Raw genomic sequence first — 22,400 nt, 5'->3', positions numbered from 1 at the left:
TTCTAGTTAGAAATATTCTTGGTAGCCTAAATATAAAATTTCTTTTCATGATTCTCAAGTAAGAGGCTAATAATTTCCATATAAAATGTTCAACTTCCATCTTCAGCATTTATGATATTCTTCACTGAGAGAAGTTTTCATGACCAGATCCTCAGCCCAAGGACGAACTATTCATATTCTTGGATAAATTACATGTCTGGACCTCACCTTCTCCTCATCTGTAAAATGGGGATCTACTGCTGTGCCCACTACGACTATTACATCACCAGCTGCCCTCTCTACCTTACAGAGGCAGACAGAGGGAATCAAGTGAGACTCGTAGACTGTACAGCATTACTAGTTTAGCTGGTAGACCAGAAAGGGCATAAGTTATGACCGAACAATTTCATCTTCCATAAAGAAAGAGATGTCTCTTTAAATGACTGTTAACAAATCATAGACTTGTACCAGAGCAAACTGATAAGAATATTATTCAGTAATATGTAATAAACTGCATTTACTTTTATGACTTTAACTCTTTAACAATAAAATGGTATGAAAAGGGCAAGGAAACTTAAAATTTATATCACATAGTCATCCATAAGTTTTAATTTAGTATTTAACTGTGGTCCATTAACTGACACAGTGAAAACACATATATGTCCTGAAGATGACTTTCTGACTCCATAATAGAATTTTCTCCAGGCTTTAAAAAAACATCTTTAGTAATTTCCTATAGAGTAATGTTTGAGTGGAATCATAGAAATTCACACCCATACACCTCACCCCCACCCCAGTCAGGCTTACTTTTTTTTCTAAAGTTGCGGTTTGTTAAAAAACAAAAAACAAATTGAAAACAAAAAACAAGCTTTGGTATATTTTGTTTTTATACCCTTGAATTCTAAAAATATTTTAAGTTTGATTTAATGTAGATTTCAATTGAACAAACATTTCTCGAGTGCCTACTGGGCATGTATCTAGAGAAACATCATGTAAATCCCAGGTACTTACATCTTCTATGTCAGTGCCGAGCAAAGACCGAGAACTCAAGTCCAGACCTTGTAGCTGGAGTCGTGCTACTTCAAGCTCAAATGACAGGTGTTCGGTCTGTTTCTTTTCTGCTGCCAACTTGGACTCCATCTCCATGGTCACGCTTGTCAGCTTCTGTTGCCACTGTTCATTTTCTGACAAATACTGCTTCCTGAGACAGTCGAGCTCTTCCCTTTCAGAACTTAATATTTGTTCGAGCTCTTTAATTTCCTTATTTTTCATAATCTCCTGACTTTCAATTTTCTCTTCTAGCTCTTTGAGGGATTGCATGTACATCTGACAGAGGGTTTCAAGTTCTTCAACACTCCTCGCTGGGGCAGACAGAATTTCTTTCTTGGTCAGATTCTCCTCCTCCAGACTGCAGCAAGATCGTTCCTCTACGTTAGACTGGTTTGCTGAAATAGTCCCATCTAAATTATTCAAAAGCGATGTTTCTCCTGTCTGGTCTAAAATGTCTTTGCAAAAAGAGGATTCCCCCAAACGTGTAAGGCCAGGGCTGTCAGTCACACAAGAGAATGATAATGACAGAAAATGTCCTTCCTCGGGTCCTGGCATCTCCTCCTTTACCAAGTCACCTTGGAAGCTTCTCAGACTTGTTGACAAGATCGAATTTTCAGCCTTTAATGTGTCCACATAAGACTGTAGCTCTGACATCTTAGAGCTCACTTGACGGTGCTGATCATGTAAAATTTTGTGTTCGCTTTGTAAAGACGAGAATTTCTCCTGTAATTCAGCGAAGTGCATTTGAACTTCTTTATTTGACAATGTCAAATGCTCATAGCAATTACTGTCACCCAAGGGATTTAAGGATGCACGTTTCTGCTCATTTTGTCGTTCACAAGATTCACCTTCTGCCATTTCTTTCACCAACTCCCCTTGGAGAAGGCCATTTTCGTTGTTTAGTATTTTAACTTCATTTACTAGTTTCTCCATCTCCTCTGCCATTTTATTAGTTGCTGTAATACATTCTGATCTTGAATCATTGAGCTCAGACATTAGCTCGAGCTTTTCAACCTGCAGCATCTCACACATCTTCTCTAGCTCGCTCAGCTTGCTCATTGCTGTTTGTAGAGAGCACAGCAGATGTGCGTGGTCATTTTGACTTGCTGACAACTCATGAAGCACTGACATATACTTTTCTTCTGTGCCTACGTCACAGTCTTTAGGGCCACTAGGTTCTGGTGACTGAGCCTCTGGTTGCAAATTTCCAGTTTCTAATTCCATTCTAATTGTGCATAGTTCATGCAGTGGGCATTCCTTTCCCTTCTCACTTTCCTGAAGTTTTAATTCCCTAATTCTCTTAGCTTCTAATTGTACCAACTGTGCGTTATGACAGTCTAGAGAAGGATCTTTAACTTCAAGATCCATTGGAAGTTGAATATGACATTTATTTATCTCACTCACTCCTTCCACCGCATCGCTAACTGGTTCTGATTCTAGAATCTGGTGCTCTTGTTTCGTCTTCATCAATGTCACCAGGTGCTCATTCTCTTGAAGTAAGGCATTAAGTTCCTTTTGCATCTTACTTTGTTCTTCCTTTAAAGTCATGATTTCTTGCTTTAAACCATCCGCCTCACTCTTGGAATTGTTTTGGATATCTGCAATCTCTGATGACAGATCATGCCGCACTGCCCCCAACTCCAGTACTAGATTCTGGTTTGTTTCTTCAGCTAATGCTAATTTTGTTACAAAGTCTTGCTGTTCCCTTGCAAATGTTTCCTTTAGATGTTCCAGTTCCTTTTGTCTATTTTCACAAGCAATAGTGCACTCATTTAGCAAGCATTCTAACTGAGAGTTCTTTTCTTGAGCTGCACTATATTTTTCACTAAGATCCTCCAATGCGTGTCCTGTTTCTTCACATCTTTGTTGTAAAATAAGTCTTTCTTGCTTATGCTGATTGGATAACTCTGAAATGCTTTTGTCTCTCTCATCTATACAGTTTACAAAACTCTCACTTTTTTGGAGTAAGTTAATCTTCTCTTGATTTAAGGTTGCATTAATTTCCTTGAGAGTCGCATTCTCCTGGGTCAGATCTTCAATTTCTTTTCTGTTTAAAGAAATGGTGGAACTCATTTCCTTTTTCTCCAAGCTCAGGGCTTCAGACAAAAGTTGTAACTCCTTTAGAGAGTCTTGAAGTAAATGGTTACTCTTTTTTAATTCTTGAATCTCTGCTTGCTCAGTTTCTAATTTTTCATTCAAAAGTTGGAACTCTCTTTCTTTGTTCTCCAGGGCTGCTAAAGTTTCAGTAAAAGCATTCTGATGAACAGAAGTGTCTTCCTGTAACTTACTAATGCGTTGACTTGTTTCAGCCACAAAACTTTGATGCATCTGCTCTGCTTTAATGAGATTTTCTTCTATTTCTCCTCTGATCTGCACCAGCTCTTCACACTGCTTTTGTAGATCTGAGTTCATCTGCTTTTGAGACTCTAATGAAAACTCGAGAGACACGACTCGATTTTGTAAGATGGCTGAATTTTTTGGACTTGGGTCGGCTTCTAGATGGCACGTGCTCCTCTCTGAAGGCATGCTTCCTTGTTCTCCAGTTATTGCAAAGGAATTATTCATTGCAGGCTGCTGCTCAAAAGCCAAAAGACTTCTGTTTAGAGCCTCATTTGTCACAAGAGAAGAATCTTTGGATTTTACCAGATCCTGGAGGTTCTCATATTCAGCCTGCGAGTCTTGGTAACGCTGGTCTTTGTCTATGACTTCACTTGACAGTAACTGAAGCTTGTGTTCAAGATCATCCACTTGCCCAGTAAGTTCAGAAATCTTCAAGCACATGTTCTCTACTTCTTTCTTGTGTTTCTGATCTGAGAACTCAGCTTTCTGTTGCAAGTCTGCATAAGCTTGCTTCTGTCTCTCCACTTCCACAGTCTTGCTGTCTATCACATTGTGAAGGTTTCTGATCTCAACACTGAGATTTTCACTCTCCATCTCCAGTGTTCTTACTTTCTCATTGTATTCATGACTTCTTATTTGTTGTGTCTTGAGACAAGTTTCCAAGTGATTAATTTTACTCTGCAAGCTTCCCTTTTCTGATTCCAGCTGACTTAAAAGTTGTTCATTTTCACTTTTCCAACGAGCAAACAGAGCCTTCTCTTCTTTCAGTTCTTCACAGTCTTTCTTTTTTAGCTCCAAAGCAAGCAGTAAAGCTTCGGATTCTTTCTCTATTTTGCTTAACTTGTCGTTCAGTTGTTCAATGTGATGCTCCCTTTTCTTCAAAAGGTCCTGAGAGCAATCTCGTTGCTTTTCCAGATCAGCCAAGGCAAGCTTCAGTTTTTCTAAAGTCAAGGAATTCTCTTGCTGATTGATTTTTTCTTGAAGATCTCTTAACATGGTTTCCTGAGAGGCATTCTTAGCTATTTAAAAAAAAAAAAAAATTAGCTATTTTTTTTTAAGACTTTATTTATTTGTTTGACAGAGAGAGATCACAAGTAGGCAGAGAGGCAGGCAGAGAGAGAGAGGAGGAAGCAGGCTCCCTGCCTAACAGAGAGCCCGATGCGGGACCCAACCTGACCCGACCCGACCCTGAGATCATGACCTGAGCTGAAGGCAGAAGCTTAACCCACTGAGCCACCTAGGTGCCCTTAGCTGTCATTTTTTAAAAAATACTTATTCTAGGGGCGCCTGGGTGGCTCAGACGGTTAAAGCCTCTGCCTTCGGCTCAGGTCATGATCTCAGGGTCCTGGGATCGAGCCCCACATCGGGCTCTCTGCTCAGCAGGGCGCCTGCTTCCCCTCTCTCTCTGCCTACTTGTGATTTCTGTCTGTTAAGTGAATAAATAAAATCTTTAAAAATAATAATAATAATAAAAAAATAAAAATACTTATTCTAGAAGAATTCGAAACTCTTAAAAAATCCAAACAAACTAACAGCTTCTCAAGCCCTATAACAATCAGCATTACTGCCTGGGTACCTCCTGGAATGTAGATCACCTGATAATTACCTGAGCTTACACACAGACAATGAGGAAATGGTCCTTATAAGGATGATAAGACATTTGTTCATCTTCTTTCTAAGCAGCTTAGTAAAGGACTGCTGTGTAAAACAGCAAGCGATTATTTTCCTAAGCACTTGAAACTATTTTCTTTTATATGTTTACAAATATGTAATGTGTGTGTTTCCCCTTCTGAGACACTTATTCAGAGAAAGAAAACTGTGAGAAAGAGAGGCATTAAGGTGGAAACATTATATTTCACTACAGAGTAATTCCAGTTTCCCAGAAAAGTGAGTAATTATTTCACCATGTTAGCCAAAAATCCACAGGATTGGGCTTAAGTACAAAAGAGTTGTTGTGTATCAACAACTCTCAAGGCCTACAGGTACTACTGAGGAACAATGTCGCCCACATCCTAGCCCCTCACAGTGTGTCTATGAATAGAGGAATCAAATGGAAGATTTTCCAGACTCCACTGCCAACTTGTTTTCTGCTTAGGATCTCATGTCTACCCACAGGCCCCTCCTAGTTGGAAATAATGACAGTGCTTTCATTCAGCTGAGATGGAAGTCTCCATGTTCCTCAAATACATTGAGGGAGAATAAACATTGAGAATCTCAACAGATGATTAAGCTAGCATGTATGATAAACTCAGTTGTTACACTCAAAGGAAAACAATTCCTAGTTGTTTTTGTTGTTAAGATTTTATTTATTTATTTATTTGAGAGAGGGAGAGAGAGAGAAAGCTAACAAGAGAGAGCTGGATCAGGAGGAGAAAGAGAAACAGGCTCCCAGCTGAGTAGGAAGCCCAATGTGGGGCTTGACCCCAGGACCCTGGTATCATCACCTGAGCCTAAGGCAGAGGCTTAACCGGCTGAACCACCCCGGTGCCTCAATTCCTAGTTTTAATCTGTATTTCAGTCTACCTACTGAAAGTTGAAGGCCCTTGAGGTGCTATCTTCCTAGGGCACCATTCCACTTCACTTGTGAGCACCTGGCACAGCCACACTCATGACCAACACTGAAAAATGCCCTCGGCCTGCCTTTTCTTAGTTTTCTTTCCAGAAAGCTGAAGACTGACACTTTTACCCCCTGCTGTGGAAGAACTGAAAGCCGGCTTAGATCAGAATTTAAAAGAGAAAGGAATCACAGCACACATTCCCTAGGGCAAGTTAAAAGAAGTTCTAGAGGGGCAAATACCCAGCTGAGAAAACTAATGTACGGAAAAGACAAAGGGTATATACAGATAAATGTGAAATGGTGGGCTTGTGTGGTGTGTGCAGCATAATCCAGTGTCTGTGCAGAAAGTGGGGAAATAAAATCACTCAGTCAAGTAAGTCATCGAAAAAACAATGGTCATTAAAGGCTGGGAAAACGTGCATTTAATCCAGGATTTCTCCACCGTCTGGGAAATGATAACAAGCAAGGAGATGAGCTGTCTGGATAAAACGAACAAACACACTTGAGACACAAAAACCACTCTGGGGTGAGAGACAGCACTGACAATTTACTTTTGTTTGGAGAATATTTACCCTCTGGTTTCAAAGGCAGTTTGGGACTCCGTGTGTTCCAGTTTAAAAAAAAAAAAAAAAAAAAAAAAAAAGTCGGACTATCACTCTGAAACTAGAAAGCAGAAGAGAGAAAACTTTCTCCACATCAACTGTAGACTTCCTTCTCGGCGAATATATGGCAAAATCGAAAAACGATTCTAAGGACATCCATCCTCCCTCATGCGACATCAGCTTAGAAGAGTACCTCCAAAGGCAATGTTTACTCACCCCTCATTTCTTCTGTAGCGTTCTGGCTCTGACTCAAACTCTGTCTGGCTTTCCTCAGCTCTTCCTCCAGGTGGCAGACTTCTCTAGCCCGTTGCTCAGACTGACTCTTCAGGACGCTGAATTCCTTCTTCACTTCCTAAAACACACATTTAACTGGTTATAATCAAAACCACTCGAGCTAGTTATGACCTCTGCCTTATGAGGGTCCCTAATGGGACTACTTTATGTATCACTAGGGGAGGAATCTCACTTTCCCCTCAAGTACTTAATGAAGTTAGACATTCTTACTTCAATCAGATGATGTTATAAAGAGAACTCAAAACAAAAACACAAAACCTAACACAGACAAATATTCTTTTTTCCTTTAAGAAACACTTCTCTGATCTTTCTCGATGTACCTATGCTTGCTAAACAGTTAACTCATAAGGAAAATCCTATTCACAAGATCCTCAAAGAAATAGGCTCCAAGGGGCGCCTGGGTGGCTCAGAGGGTTAAAGCCTCTGCCTTCGGCTCAGGTCATGGTCTCAGGGTCCTGGGATCGAGCCCCATATCAGGCTCTCTGTTCAGCAGGGAGCCTGCTTCCCCCTTTCTCTCTACCTGCCTCTCTGCCTACTTGTGATCTCTCTCTGTCAAATAAATAGTCTTTAAAAAAAAAAAAAATAGGCTCCAAGGTCCTAGCACATCTGAATGATCAAATACATTTTTGCAAAGATCTGATGTACTAATAAACCAAAATTCACATGACAGATTTTTTTTTTTTTTTACTTTTCATTGTAAAACTATCTTAGGGCTTACTGTAATGAGGATATTTTTAATGAATATTAAATTTTTATTAAGAAAATTTACAGTGTGCAAGATGCTGGAATGGTATTAGGAAAGATACAAACATAGAGTCTCCTGCCCTCAGAGCCGGTCTCCCACTCCAGTGGGGGAGGACTTGATACTAATCACTTAGTTCATACCAGGATGTGCTAAATACTAAAGAAAGGTGGAATATGTTATGGAAATCAGAGGGCAGATGCACGGAAGGAAGAATTCATTCTAGATGGGGGAATCCGAGCTTTCACAGTGAAAACAGGTTCTCTGGGTACCTGATTAGGTGAAGGAGCCACACAAAAAAGTAGCAGAGACTCATACGCATGTCCATTCTATGACTATGCCTATTTTTGAATCTTAAAACCAAGCAATATTTATTTATATGCCAAATAAAAACTATTGCTGGGGCACCTGGGTGGCTCAGTCTGTCAAGCGTCTGCCTTCAGCTCAGGTCATGATCCTGGGGTCCTGGGATCGAACTTTGCATCAGGCTCCCTGCTTAGCGGGGAGTCTGCTTCTCCCTCTCCTTCCCTTGCTTGTGCGCTCTCTCTCTCTCTCTCTCTCTCTCTCAAATGAATAAATAATCTTAAAAACAACAAAATAAAAACACTATTGCTTATCAACCACATAAGACTTGCATAATAAATAAATCCTCTATTTATATTCCTCAATGTGTTCTTCTACCTTCAATGACTGGGCGATAAGTATCTCGGCCTATATTCTATGCTACGGTCTGGACCATCAGGGATTGGTAAGTATTGTTACAAACAGACGGAACAAAGCTCCTCACATCCTTAGGGGAAAAACATTTCAGAAGGCCACCTTTTTCAAAAACTGCACTTCAAAAATACCCCCCCCAGAAGGGAGAGATTTTTGAATCTTAAAGAAACAATTAAGACCCATCCTCCAAAACCCTACAGCCCCGTTAGAAAACAGATGGCCCTGGCAAAGCTGTGTTGGAAGGTTGCCTTCAATTATCAGTCTGGTTACTACCAGCAGATGGGTACCCATGCAGCAAAGCCAAATTCAAGAAGAGGGAGAATCTGGCCAGTAGAACGTACTTGAAAACTTCCGGGCAGCTGCTGTGTTCACGCATATATGTTCATTTCATCCTCAGAATAAGACAGAGCCTGTTGTAATTACACTCCTCTGGCTCCTTTGTCCTAGTCCCGCTCCCTTCCACGCGCTAAATGGACACTTGATCAATCAGGACTGATGGGCGTCTCCGACTAATCTGGAGACTGAGGAGCGAACATTCACCCCCGTCAGTGTTAAACTCTGCCAAGGGTGACCATCAAGGTGCATGGATGTTGCGGACTTGAACGAGCATCATTAAACTGTAAGAAACTATATCGCTTGTTTGCTCTCCAGGCTCAGAATGATCACCACTCAGATGAGATCACAGATGTGAAAGGAAAACTACCTTAAAGCACTTTAACAAGGGTAACTGAGCAATATTATTAGCATTTCTTCCCCAAATTTGACAGCAGCCGAATCTACATGATCGTGCTAAGGTGAGCAGAATGAGTTCAATGTAAAATAGTAACCAGCTTGTTTAACCCCTGAGTTGACTTCCCAGTCTTACGGTGCCACTTATTTTCTTACCCTAAACATCTAATCAAATCGAGTGGCATCTGCATTTGGAGGAGGGGCCGCAAAGCTGAGAAGACACTGTTCAAAGCTGGGGGCACCCCCACAGAAGGAAGCAAGGTAAAAAGAAGGAGAAGAGAGAGGGAAGGGGGCAACTTATGCTTGTTTATGTGTCTGTTGGTTTCTATCCATCTCTGTCCATAACTGGGGGCATTTAAATGAATAGTAAGCCCAATGGAAAGACTAACATGTCTTTCTCTATTCTGGCATTAGCTCCATAAATATTTGTTTCTAACAAAATGTTCAGCCAATCCTGGGACCCAGCAGGCTTGTAATACTATGGCTATGACCAACCCAAGAATTTTAAAAGGCCAAAATGTGGAAAATGAACATCTGAAAATGGATCTGTAGGCTGCCGTCCATCACCAATTAGGTTTCTGTGAGGCCATAGCCACTTAAGACTTGATTGGCTAGCTCATTAGCAACAATGAGTTAAGCATACAAGGATGTATTCTCCTAGGCATCTCTTGCATCCTCAAATGATTTGCAAAACTGGGCACTAGTGTGGAAAAACACAACAAACATCCGTATCACCACAAGCCCGCATTAGAGCTTAGCAAGCAATTCCGCCCTGATCAACTTCAGTTTAGGAGCAGCAAGGGAAGCATCATTTCCTAGGGCCAGACAAAACAAATTTCGGTTACTGTGTGGCATTTTGTGATCTCCGCCCATGAATGGAGCTTAATACGTCCCCCCCCCCCCAACCCGGGACCAAGCCTCTATCATGAACAAGGGATGATGCAGAAGATGTGTCCCCTTCCACCTTGTCATTCCTGCCTGCCAGGCCAAGCTCCTTGGAGAACCTGGTATGCTACAGATCCCCAAGCTCAGGGAGGTCCCCAGGCAAGCGTTCCCTCGTCTTGGCTATCACACGATGGTATTTTATCGCCTACCCAACGCTAGGTGGCTGGCACTGGATGTGGGATGAGCAGCTTACCTAAAGCCTCCTTTCACTCTGATACTAGATGTTAATTTTGCCATTGATTGGGCCATTAAATCACATTCCTGGTACGGGTATTTTCTCATTGTGAGCAGCCTATGTACTAAATGCAGACAAGGAAAATTTCGGTACAACTGTCGCATTATTTCAGCATCCAAAACCTGTAAGCATGTTAGGCCTGTTTGTACTTGGAATACGACACAGAAAGATACCAGAGTGAGAGAAGCATAGAACAGGCAACATTTTTAATGTGAAAAATCTCAAATGCACTGTCCTGGGCTCCTCACTTTCTGTGCCTACAGGGAACAGCAAACAGTAGGAACGTCAAAAGGTCATAGCTATTGTGGAGACCAGGGCAATGATCAGGTAGCCTGCAATACTTTACTAATAAACATTCATGTGTTGGGCACTGGGCTAAGCACTTTATGTAGAATATTTAATGCCATCATTAATATAGCTTAGAAAAGGGAAGGGTATTATTAGTCCCTATATACAGATGAGTTAAGTCAGACTCAGAAAGTTTAGGTCATTGTCTGCAGGTCACACAGCAGGGAGGCAGCAGAAAATGATGCGATCCGAGGTCTCCTTTCCTCTAAGTTACCCTTCTGCTACTAAGTCACACCACTGCTCTAACTGGGTAAATCGCTTTTCTAATGCCAATCCCAATTCAAAATGCAAGAGCCAGCTAGGCCCTGGGAATTCTTTTTTTTTTTTTTAAAGATTTTATTTATTTATTTGTCAGAGAGAGAGAGAGAGGGAAAGAGAGCAAGCACAGGCAGACAGAATGGCAGGCAGAGGCAGAGGGAGAAGCAGGCTCCCTGCTGAGCAAGGAGCCCGATGTGGGACTTGATCCCAGGACGCTGGGATCATGACCTGAGCCAAAGGCAGCTGCTTAACCAACTGAGCCACCCAGGCGTCCCGGCCCTGGGAATTCTTGATAAAGACACATAACCACAAACATAAACGAAGGCCAACAGTACATGAATCCCTCAGCCCTGGGCTAGCCCCTTTCACGGGACACAGAAATCAATGAAATCTAAGTGCCAACAGGACGTGCATTTAACCGTACAGGCTAGAGTTCAAGGTGGACAAGCTCCATAGCGGGCAACCCAGAGCCCATGGAGGCACACATGTCTTCAGAAACACCTGCAAGACAGTGTCCAGCCCACTACTGTGACTTGGCCAAGCACACAGTGGCTGGACCCTCTTCACCAGACGACTGCTTCTACAAAGTGTTTCTACCAGGCAGCCAGTGGAATCGAGGGAGAGTTTCTGACTGGAAGGAAAGCTCACGGGGTAAGGGTTCGGTGCCAGGGCGCCTGTGGAAATGTTCGCAGAAGCATCTGTTGGTTGATCCCCACTGGCCAAAAAGGCAAACATTTGTTTTGCTGAAACAAACACTGCCATTTGAAAACAGTCGCTGATGAAACCATCATCTGACACGAAGTTTGCTTCCACTTGGGTGGCTGGAGCTGTGGCCTCCTGTCCCCAGCAGCATGACCCCTCCGAGGCCTGCTGCTCTAGCCATCACCTCTTTACTACTGACAGATGTTCAGATTTTGCAATCAGGATACGCTCTTCAGAGCTGTGGGGATAAATACATGGAGACTTTCCCCATCTGATGAAGAGCTATTCTTTATACAGAATTCTTTTTTCAAAAAGAGAATCTTCAGTCTAAAAAATGATTGCAAAAGATTTTAAAAAGTGGGAAAAATTCTTTCCTGTGATATTTGATAGAGAAAAAAAACTCCCGTTCTGCCGTGCTTCTTTGGAAGAGTATAGTGCTGATTTATGGTTCTAGTCAGGCTGTTTCAGCCTACTAACTGTCCCCAAATGAGCTGTTTAAGATAAGCTCCAGGCCAGCGCACCCCGGTGGCTCAGTCAGTCAAAGATCCAACTCTTGATTTCGGCTCAGGTCATGATCTCAGGGTTGTGGGATAGAGCCCCATATCAAGCTCTGTGCTGGGCAGGGAGTTGGCTCAAGATTCTCTCTCTCCCTCTGCCCCTCCAACCTCTCTTCTCTCTCTTAACAAAAATAAAAAAATAAAAAAATAAAACTCCAGGCCACTAAACAGAGAAGCTGAATCAAGTAAGTACGGATACAATCCCATAACAACATCAGGTCACTCTCCTCATATCCAAGCCACTGGAGAAACTTCATCCACCATTTTGTGTAATAAATGAATCTCCAAAAAAAGACACTGTCAAACTTGCACATGCCAACATGACTTAGGGCAACAACTAACAATTACTTGTTGTTTTTGAGAAAAAGAGAGAGAGAACGCACGCAAGTGGGGGTTGGAGCAGAGGAAGAGAATCTCAAACAGGCTCCATGGCCACTGCAGAGCCTGACACAAGGTTCGATTTTAACACCCTAAGACTGAGATTTGAACCGAAATCAAGAGTCTGAGGCTTAACCAACAGAGCCACCCAGGAGCCCCTTCCAAGAATTTTTGCTTTTGTTTATTTAAATCTGTGATTTTCAACACAGTTAATATTTGATGACTCAAAAGCGAACCCTTAGAAAGGGGATTTAAATTATACCTCCCATCACCCATTTTCTTTCCTCTTAGAATGAAAAATTTTGTTTCTTTCCACTTCTTTCCATCTCTCAGATAATCTAAAATAATCTTTAAAAAAAAAAGTAATACATGATCTTAATACAACCCATGTTTACCTATAATTGCTAGACACATATTAGTAATCATATACAAATGGAAAGTGGGGGAAAAAAAAGCACATATGTTCTATGTCGTAGGTTATCTACAAAACACTTTGTAATACTTCCAACAAATAAAAAGGAAAATTACGTGTGGTCATGATAAACGACAGAGAAACAACATAGGAATTCTCTTGTACCCTCCCACTTCATCCCACAAAGTAGCTGATAAATTCGCATCTTGATGCCTCACTTACTTCACTGCTTCTCCTCAGCTCATTTTCCTGGACCTGACTGGCCTGTAAGGCCTGTTCAGTTCTGCAGAACTTCTGCTTAAACTCTTCCAAAGTTTTTTCTAGCTGGTGCTTTCCTGACGTGACCTGCAAAGAAGAAATAGGACAAAGTTTCGTTTTTATGTTCTTTACTTTTTAAATTATTTTTTTATTCTTAAATGAAACGGTCATGGAATATAAGAACTGACACCATCTATTTTGGGTGAGACACGATCTATGTCAGAGCTGAATACAGCATTATAGTTTTCACTTAAAATACCATCAGATCAATTTGGGGGACAGCAGATAGAAGAGGGAAAAGGGCTGGGTTTGGGGAGGGAGCCATGAGGAAATAAACAAATTTGATCACCAAAAAGTAAAAACAATGAAACAGTAATAAACAACCAAAACAAAAAGTTGAGCTAAGAAACAAAACTGGGAGAACATATTTGCTGTGTGACAGATTCAAAGTTACATATCCATGATACAACAAACAAAGGACATCTATGGCTAATTTAGAAGAAAGTAAGCTGATTTTTTTAAGAGTAAAGAATAGAAACAGACAAATTTACACACACACACAAAAAACCACAAATAGCTAATCAACCTCTGAAAGAAACATCCTGAGTGGTAATCAAGGAAGCATGAATTGAAACAGCGATAAGATGACTTTTTCACTCCTTGGTTGGCAAAATCTATAAAACCAGGACTATCTCCTATCAACAAGAATAGGCAAAACCAGGACCTCTCTTACACCAACCGGGTGAGAAGGTACATTACAATTTTTTGGAGGGCAGTTTGTCAGAATCAATCAGGAGGGAGAATACACGTGCCCGAGATGGCCAAGCTCACACGTGGAAACCTGTCCTACAGAAACACCATGATGTGACACAGGGATGTTATTACCGCAGCTACGATGAACAAGAAGATATTGGGAACCTGAACATCCACCCACAGAGTAAGTAAATATACGACACAACATCTAATAAAAGCAAGGCTCAGGCAAAATAAAAACCAGAAACCAAAAAAAGGCCTTTTTTTAAAGGTCTTGGAGGAAGCCCATTAAATAGTTGAAAACCGTTAAATGTTAAACTTTAAAAAAAGTCTTTTTTTTTTTAAGTTGTTAAACTTTCATCCCGGGAAAGGAGTTTTTGTTTGTTCGTTTGTTTGGAGGGTGTTTTGGTTTTGTTTTGTCTCTCAACCTTGGATCGCTGGTTAGAGGACTAACTCCCAGTACCAAGAGATATCAGGGAATGTCACCGCTCCCATTTTGGCTGCATCCCCATCTCTCATTCCTCTACTAAGAGAGGTCAACATGTCCCACTTGGTTATGTCCTAAATTTGAGAGTTAACCAGTATTTTCCATAAAATGAGACTCTACTTCAGTGGGAGAACCTTAATTTTAGGAGCCAAAGAAGCAAGTCCTGAGGAGATAGTTGGAATTCTGACAAAAGGTGAATACTGGATATACTCAGGGTAAACTCAAGAATGTGTCACCCTGGGCACCTGGGTGGCTCAGTCAGTTAAGCATCTGCCTTTGGCTCGGGTCATGATCTTAGGGTCCTGGGATCGAGATGCGCACCGGGCTCCCTGCTAATGCTCACTCTGTCTCTTTCTCTTTCTCTCTTGCTCTGCACGCTCTCAAATAAGTAAATAAAATCTTTAAAAAATAATTAAAAAAAAAAACAAAACGGAATGTGTCACCTGGTCAAGCAACATGGGTCAAGTCAAGAAAAGAATGAGCACCTGCGATCTGCCTGCCGCTTCCGAGCTCTGGTGTTCAGTGTTTGCGTGTTGCAGGTCGAGCTGGGAACTAAACAGACAAAAGCCTGTCCTCACGGAAAGATTTAAGTGATGGAAGGAAGACAACATAAAAAGAAAGAAATCACTGTATCATACATTAGAGGATGTGCCCTATGGAGAAATGTTAAGTAAGGGAAAGGACGCAGAAAGTACTTGAGGGCAGGAATCTATGTGATGACAAGAGCAGATGTCACTGATACAGCGACATTAGAGCAGAAAGTTTATGCAAGCGAAGGTGCGTGCCCTACACACCCGTCCAGACGCAGCGCTTCCCCAGAGAGCACATGCGGAGTGTGCTCCACCAACAGCGAGGAAACCAATGAGTGAGGTGGTGGGAAGCCCACCAGGTCCTGCAGACCCTTGGAAGGACACGGCTCCTACTAGGAGAGAGACGAGAAGTGACTGCAGTTGCAAGTAGAGGGGTGACATAATTGGGACTAAGACTTTACAAGACTCACTCTGGTGGCTGGTTGAAAACATACTGTGAGGAGCAAGTCCAGAAGGAGGGAGAGAAGTGAGGAGGCTAGTATGATAAACCAGGTGACAAATGACAGTCTTAGACCAGACAGGGACCAGCAATGGTGAACAGTAGCCATAGTCAGCATAAAACACAAAGCTGGACAACAACGTTCATTAGACAGAAATTCGGGGAGATAACAGAATCAGAAGGAAGGGATGGAAGAGAAGAGTTTGCTACCAATTTCCTAAGTAGGGGTTTTAACATTTCAGTCGTTGATGGCAATCTAATATTTATTTTATGAATAAAGCATATTACACAGGACTATTTGGAAAAATAAAAAATAGTCAAAAGCCAAAATAAAACAAAACTGCTTAACAGTATAGTCCAGAAATAAGCAAAGCTCACAGTTGGTGTAGATTTCATAAAACTATGTATTGAACATAATCATTTGTTCATAAATATGCAGTGCCATTGTTTAAAATCATTATAATAGTAATCTAAATAAAAACTAATACAACCGCACAGGATGGCAGGAAATAAACTGATTTCTGTCCAACACCATCCTTCTTTCTATATATAGTCTTTTACCATTTCTATTTTTATTCTTTTGACGGCTACTTTCATGAATCGAAATAACAATCTTATAACAACATTAAGGATTTATCAGTGGATTCCCATATACAGGAATACCTACCTCCCCTCCAATTTACAAAATTTTAGTAAAAAATACAGTGGCTTCTTCCGTTGCCTTAATATTATAATATTAAATAATAAACCTAAGTCTCTTTTCCTTGATCCAATAATTTTAAATATGTATCTTGACTTCCTATTAAGTAAAATGTATAAACATGCATTTCTAGCAAGCTCTTTGTCTTCTCTGTACTCTTCAAGGTGTGTTCATTTACTCAGGACCTGAGTTTACGGTTTTACAGGCAACTCCTAGTCCTCATTTGGGACTCATTTGGGTTTGTATGGTTATCACAGTGTCTTGCAGGGTGAGCACTATTTTGTATTGTAATTCACACAAATACAATGATTGGGGAAGAATAGATAAGATTGGTAAATTTTGTATAAATACATACTTTATATTCTATAACTATGAATAAGTGTTCATAACTCTATTCAAAAACCTGAAAACCAGTAAAACATAACTTATATTTACTCCCTTTAAAAAAAGTCATACAAATAAGGTTTATTCTTAGCAAGGAGGGAGGGAGCACATAGAGGGTTTCTTGGAGTAGCTGAGAAGATTCTAGGCCCTGACACAGATAATGGTTCTAAGAGAACATTCCTTATAATAATTTATTAAATTGTAAATTTGCCCTATGTAAATTTTGTATATTAACATGAAAAGGTTTAAATATAGCTATACAGATTGCAAAAATACATGGGCACACAGAGAGACACAAATACACACACGTGTGTGTAAATAAAGGCAGAGTCAGAAGAATCCTAATGGAAGCCTTTGAGGTGTGAGAGAAAAGGCAGAGTTGAAGATGACATGTTGATCTAGCTTCAGTGAGGTGAAGGATGGAATTGCTGTTTATTGGGATAAGGAAGACTCCGGGAGGAGCATGTTTGATATAAGGAGCAGGAGTTCAGCTACTACCCTGCCAAGTGTGAGATGCCTGATGGACCAGCAAGTGGAAATACCAGGTACACACCCACAAGCCTGAAGTTCAGGACAGGCATCCCAGCTAAAGATAATAATACAAGGGTTGTCATCATATAGATGAGAGACAAAGCCATAAAATGGGTGAGATCATTTTTGGAGTAAGTGTTAAATAAGTAACGGATTATAGTTTTCAGTGCTTTGACGGTTTGGGGGGGCATGAATTAGTAAGGAGGGCTTCCATCTGGTGTTGCACCCAAGAACCACCAGAACATCACACCCCTGCACAGACACTCAGGTCTGAGATCCTCACTCACTCCCCTCTTCCTGGAAATGAGAAACCCCAGACTCAGAAGGACTGTTTGCTCTCTTCCTTGGGTAAGTAAGGAAAGGGAGGTTAGAGCCATTCTTCATTAAAAGCATCACCACATCAGCTGCAGTATAGAAAACGCATGGATAAGGAAAACGGGGACTAACTGAGGAGAGAAATAAGCCAGCTCCCTACTTTATCCAGGTCGGCCTGCAGGATGTTGCGAGTGTTCTTGGCTTGCTGTAACTCCTGCGTGAGTCTGGCTTTCATCTGCACGCACTCTTGGTCCAGGGCTTGGAAGGCGCGCTGCTGACGGCAGAGCTCCTGAAACACCAAAGGCGCACATGTCAGTCGGACTGCCGACAGGTGACAAGGAGATGCCAGGGTGGGCAAGCCTCCTACAGGCAGGCCATGCTGGCTGAGAGAGCAGGAGACAAGAGGAAGCCAGGCTGACCGTTCACTTAACAATAAATGTAAACGGTCTTCGGCACTGGTCCCGGTGATCAAATGCAGGCCTTCAGAAGGAAGGAGAAGTCTGCCAGTTGGCCACATGGAGACCAGCCAGCTTCAGTCCCAGCCCCAGTCTGAAATTCTTCATCTCTGTTTCCGCAAGTCCAGGGGCAAAAAGGAGTAGAGCAGAGCCACCACGGTGACAACTCAGCTAGGAAACCAAAGGCACTCAAAAATGGGGCTTAATGGGGTGCCTGGGTGGCTCAGTGGGTTAAGCCTCTGCCTTCAGCTCAGGTCATGGTCTCAGGTTCCTGGGATCGAGCCCCACATCAGGCTCTCTGTTCAGCAGGGAGCCTGCTTCTCCCTTTCTCTCTACCTGCCTCTCTGCCTACTTGTGATCTCTCTCTGTCAAATAAACAAATAAAATCTAAAAAAAAAGGGGTTTAAGATATCAAACATCATAACACTCATAACTTAGAATGAGAGCAAGGATATGCCACCAATTAACTTTGATAACCACATCGGGAGACCAGACTTGCATCTCCAGGGGCTCTTACTGAAAGACTAGAGAGCCTCAACCCATAGGATACACTCGGCCAGGCTAACTCACTTTCCACTGGCAGCAACACTTCTAGAAAGACGTCTTCACCCCTAACATGGCTGCCAGCTCCTTTTCCCACCACATCAACTACCTGTCTAATGTATTCACCAACCCACAGCCTTTAGAAACATGTGGAGAACAGGATACAACTTCCTCCACAACTGAGAGTCTTTGAAAGAAGAGACAGGATTCTTTCCTACTTGGTATCAAATCTCTAAGAAATCAGAGGACACGGATAAAAAAAGAACATTCTAGCTCTTGAGTCGCTTTCCAATCGAAAACTGAAAGATGGAAGTGTGAAGGATCATACGGGGAACCTGTTCCTCACAAAGGAGTTCCCCTCTCGCAGAACACCCCAAGTGACAGCAACGCTTTTCAAATGACAAAACTACGAAATGCAAACTCCTTGTGAAGCCATTCACCTTACCTCTTGAAACTCCTTTTCTTTCTCCTTGAGTTTCTGTTCCAGAGAGCATCTGGCACTTTCTGCATTTTGTCGCTGACAACTCAAATCTTCAGACAATCTTTTCAGTTTTTGTTCCAATGTAGTACACTTAACAACAAATAAAAACGGTCAATACAAAGTTATTCGAGGTGAGAAACAAATATTTTGAATTTTAGAAAAATTGGTTATAAGATCTGGTTCAAGATCATCTGTATTTTGACTTTTTTTTTTAAGATTTTGTTTATTTATTTGACGGACAGAGATCACAAGTAGGCAGAGAGGCAGGCAGAGAGAGAGGAGGAAGCAGGTTCCCTGCTGAGCAGAGATCCCGATGAGGGGCCCGATCCCAGGACCCTGAGACCATGACCTGAGTCGAAGGCAGAGGCTTAACCCACTGAGCCACCCAGGCGCCCCTGTATTTTGACATTTTTGTTTCACTAAAAGTTTGTTTTTAAAGGATCAGCAGGGATTCCTCACTGGCTTAGCCAGCAGAGCTTGTGACTCTTGATCTTGGGTTTATGAGTTCAAGCCCCACACTGGGTGTAGAGATTACTTACTTACTTAACAAATGAATAGAATAAAATAAAATGATCAACAAATACTAAAACCACTATTAATTATTTTAGCACACATAAAGTTTGTATCTGGGAAGTATTAGAAAAGATGTAAATATTCGACCATTTAAAGAAATACTTCATAATTTGCACTATGAAAAAAGAAATCAGTGTTTCTGAATAATGAATAAAGATTCATCTGACATTTTGTTGCATGGAAATGAGACACTCAAATGCGGTGATGTTGACCTGTGTAATTTAACAGCTGTAGAATAATCAGTGGGTGCCCATGACCCTCATATGAGAGTCTGTTGCAAGAATAATAGGTGAAATTTTAAATATTAAAAAAACCTCTTTCCACAAAGCTCCCACTATGACATTTTCAATTTCTGAAGGTTCACAGCACTCCAGAGAATATCACAACTGGTTTTTAACCAAGCTGCCATAAGCAACACAAAGAACATTTTTTTGCCTTTATACATACCCAATACGCTTAGGATAAGTTTTAAAACATGAACTAAATCAAAACTTAGGATGTCCTTCTAAAATTAAATTGGAGCAAAATGGCCTTAAATCATCAAGTACTGAAAACCATTCCTTTGAATTTTCCCCACGGTGTTCAAATCCTCAAAACAACTCTAAAGTTCCAGGGAAGACTAAAAACATGTCATATGCGTTGGGGAGAACTCCCTGGTCTAAAAGAAAGGTGCCCCAATTGGGCAAATCTCTCTTCTAAAGTATTTCTCCAGGAAGCACTATAATCTCATTCAGGACTATTAGAAACACTAGAAATTTAACAGAAAAATTAGAGGAAAAGAAAACACTAAGTAATACTTTGCCAGAAGACCAGACAATGATTATTAACTAACAAAAGATGGAAAAAAAAAAGAGTTGGTCATTAATGACTAAATGATTTTCCAACTATCAGAACTTTAAATATACCAAATTCAAAAAGAAAAATAATTGAGCCAGTGGTTCAAATTAATACAGTAAGACACATTTTCATTATCTTTACTGTTCTTAAACTTTTAAATCCCCAAAGAAAAGTATTAAAGAAATTATTTATAATAACAAATATGAATCCAACAAATATTTATCGAGAGCCTACTATATGTCAAGCACTGTGCTAGGCATGGGGGATGCATCAGGAAACAACCCAGATAAAAGTCACAGCTCAGATAACTGTCCAAATGGTGGTGGTTGACAATTCTCAGGGGGGGGGGAAACCCCAAAAAACAAACAAACAAACAAAAAAAACCCATGCAGGGAAGAGATGCATGAACCCTTGGTGCCCTCTGCTGGTCGTCCCTCAAACTGCAACACATTCCACTAATCTCAAAATCAGTTAACTTTCCCACTATAAAACAGGTTTAAAAAGAGCACTTAGAAGATACTTATATTTTATTTAAAATTTTTACAATAATATTATGATGTTGAAGATGCACAATCCATGTAAGAGTAGCTGACCACTGGGTATCATGAATGTTCTAAAATAATTTCCAGAGCTAAAATCCTTGAAAATATGTAGTGTATGACCTTGGGCACTCACTCAGCACCTTGGGCCCAAGTTTTCATCTGTGAAATGTGGGTGCTTAACACCAGGTTTGCTGCCTCAATGTTTCTACGTGAGTTCAAACTTTATATCCCACACAGTTTGAAAATACTTGGAAAAGAAGCAAACTAGAAATAGCATGTACTCACAAAAGAACATGGTATTGATTTTGATTAAATTAGCTCCATTTTACTTAATGGGTAATTCTAATGGTAGGTCAAGGAACAGCATAAACAAAGCACAATTGATTTCAGCAACACATTTGACCAGGTCCTATTATCCTAGGACCTGGTCCTAGAGGTGAGAGGGAGAAAGGTAGTCTGAATTATCAGTTAGGTAGATTTGTTGCTCACTGGGAAAAAGGAATCCAGAAAGCAGTGAACAAATGAGTCTTAATAACCTGGAGGAAAGTTTCTTTCTTTCTTTTTTTTTTTAAAGATTTTATTTATTTATTTGACAGAAATCACAAGCAGGCAGAGAGGCAGGCAGAGAGAGAGGGAGAAGCAGGCTCCCGCTGAGCAGAGGGCCCAATGAGGGGCTCGATCCCAGGACCCTGAGACCATGACCTGAGCTGAAGGCAGAGGCTTTAACCCACTGAGCCACCCAGGCGCCCCTGGAAGAAAGTTTCTAATAGAAATCCAGAGCTGTGTTCTCAGCACTGTCCTCGTCAAAAGTTTTAATTCATGATCTGGTAAGAAGAAACTTTATCAAAAATGCTAGGTAGAACAAAGATTCAGTGATCCTGTCACATCAAAACCAGTAAGACAGGGGCGCCTGAGTGGCTCAGTGGGTTAAAGCCTCTGCTTTCGGCTCAGGTCGTGATCCCAGGGTCCTGGGATCGAGCCCCACATCGGGTTCCCTGCTCGGCGGGGAGCCTGCTTCCCTCTCTCTCTCTGCCTGCCTCTCTGCCTACTTGTGATGTCTGTCAAATAAATAAATAAAATAAAATAAAATAAAAAAAACAGTAAGACAAAGTATAATAGCGTAAGTTAATTATATAAAGGAAAGCCTGAGTTGGCAAGAAATGCAACTGAAAATAAGCTTAAATGACAAGGAACTCAATGGAATAATAACTAATGTATTATTATAACTTACCCTTTGCCAGGCACTACGCTACAGCCTTTAAAAATGTTATCTCAATCTTTACAACAATCCTAGGACACAGACTTTTTTTTTTTTTTTTTTAAGATTTTATTTATTTATTTGACAGAGATCACAAGCAGGCAGAGAGGCAGGCAGAGAGAGGGGAGGAAGCAGGCTCCGTGCTGAGCAGAGAGCCCAATGTGGGGGCTCGATCCCAGGACCCTGGGATCATGACCTGAGCCAAAGGCAGAGGCTTCAACCCACTGAGCCACCCAGGTGCCCTGGACATGGACATTTTTTTTTTTTTTTTTTTAAAGATTTTATTTATTTATTTGTCAGAGAGAGAGAGGGAGAGAGAGCAAGCACAGGCAGACAGAGAGGCAGGCAGAGGCAGAGGGAGAAGCGGGCTCCTTGCTCAGCAGGGAGCCTGCTTCTCCCTCTGCCTCTG

The 22,400-nt window shown here is 41.2% G+C and overlaps 1 protein-coding gene across 1 annotated transcript in view; it reads right to left on the bottom strand.

Annotated features, from left to right (window-relative positions):
- The window catches only part of LOC111150802 (centromere protein F), a 63,525-nt gene that overhangs the window by 22,871 nt on the left and 18,254 nt on the right, over positions 1-22,400 (bottom strand). The window contains exons 8-12 of the mRNA XM_022508411.1: positions 18,746-18,871; positions 17,463-17,591; positions 13,068-13,190; positions 6,745-6,880; positions 991-4,388 (exon numbers count right to left, since the gene is read on the bottom strand). Coding sequence (XP_022364119.1) covers positions 991-4,388; positions 6,745-6,880; positions 13,068-13,190; positions 17,463-17,591; positions 18,746-18,871 — 3,912 coding nt within the window. The remainder of the gene's footprint in view (positions 1-990; positions 4,389-6,744; positions 6,881-13,067; positions 13,191-17,462; positions 17,592-18,745; positions 18,872-22,400) is intronic.

This window comes from Enhydra lutris, unplaced genomic scaffold, assembly GCF_002288905.1.
Source record: "Enhydra lutris kenyoni isolate GAN:26980312 unplaced genomic scaffold, ASM228890v2 scaffoldscaffold24, whole genome shotgun sequence".
NCBI classification, from domain to species: domain Eukaryota; kingdom Metazoa; phylum Chordata; class Mammalia; order Carnivora; family Mustelidae; genus Enhydra; species Enhydra lutris.
This window is presented reverse-complemented; position numbering and strand designations above follow the sequence as displayed.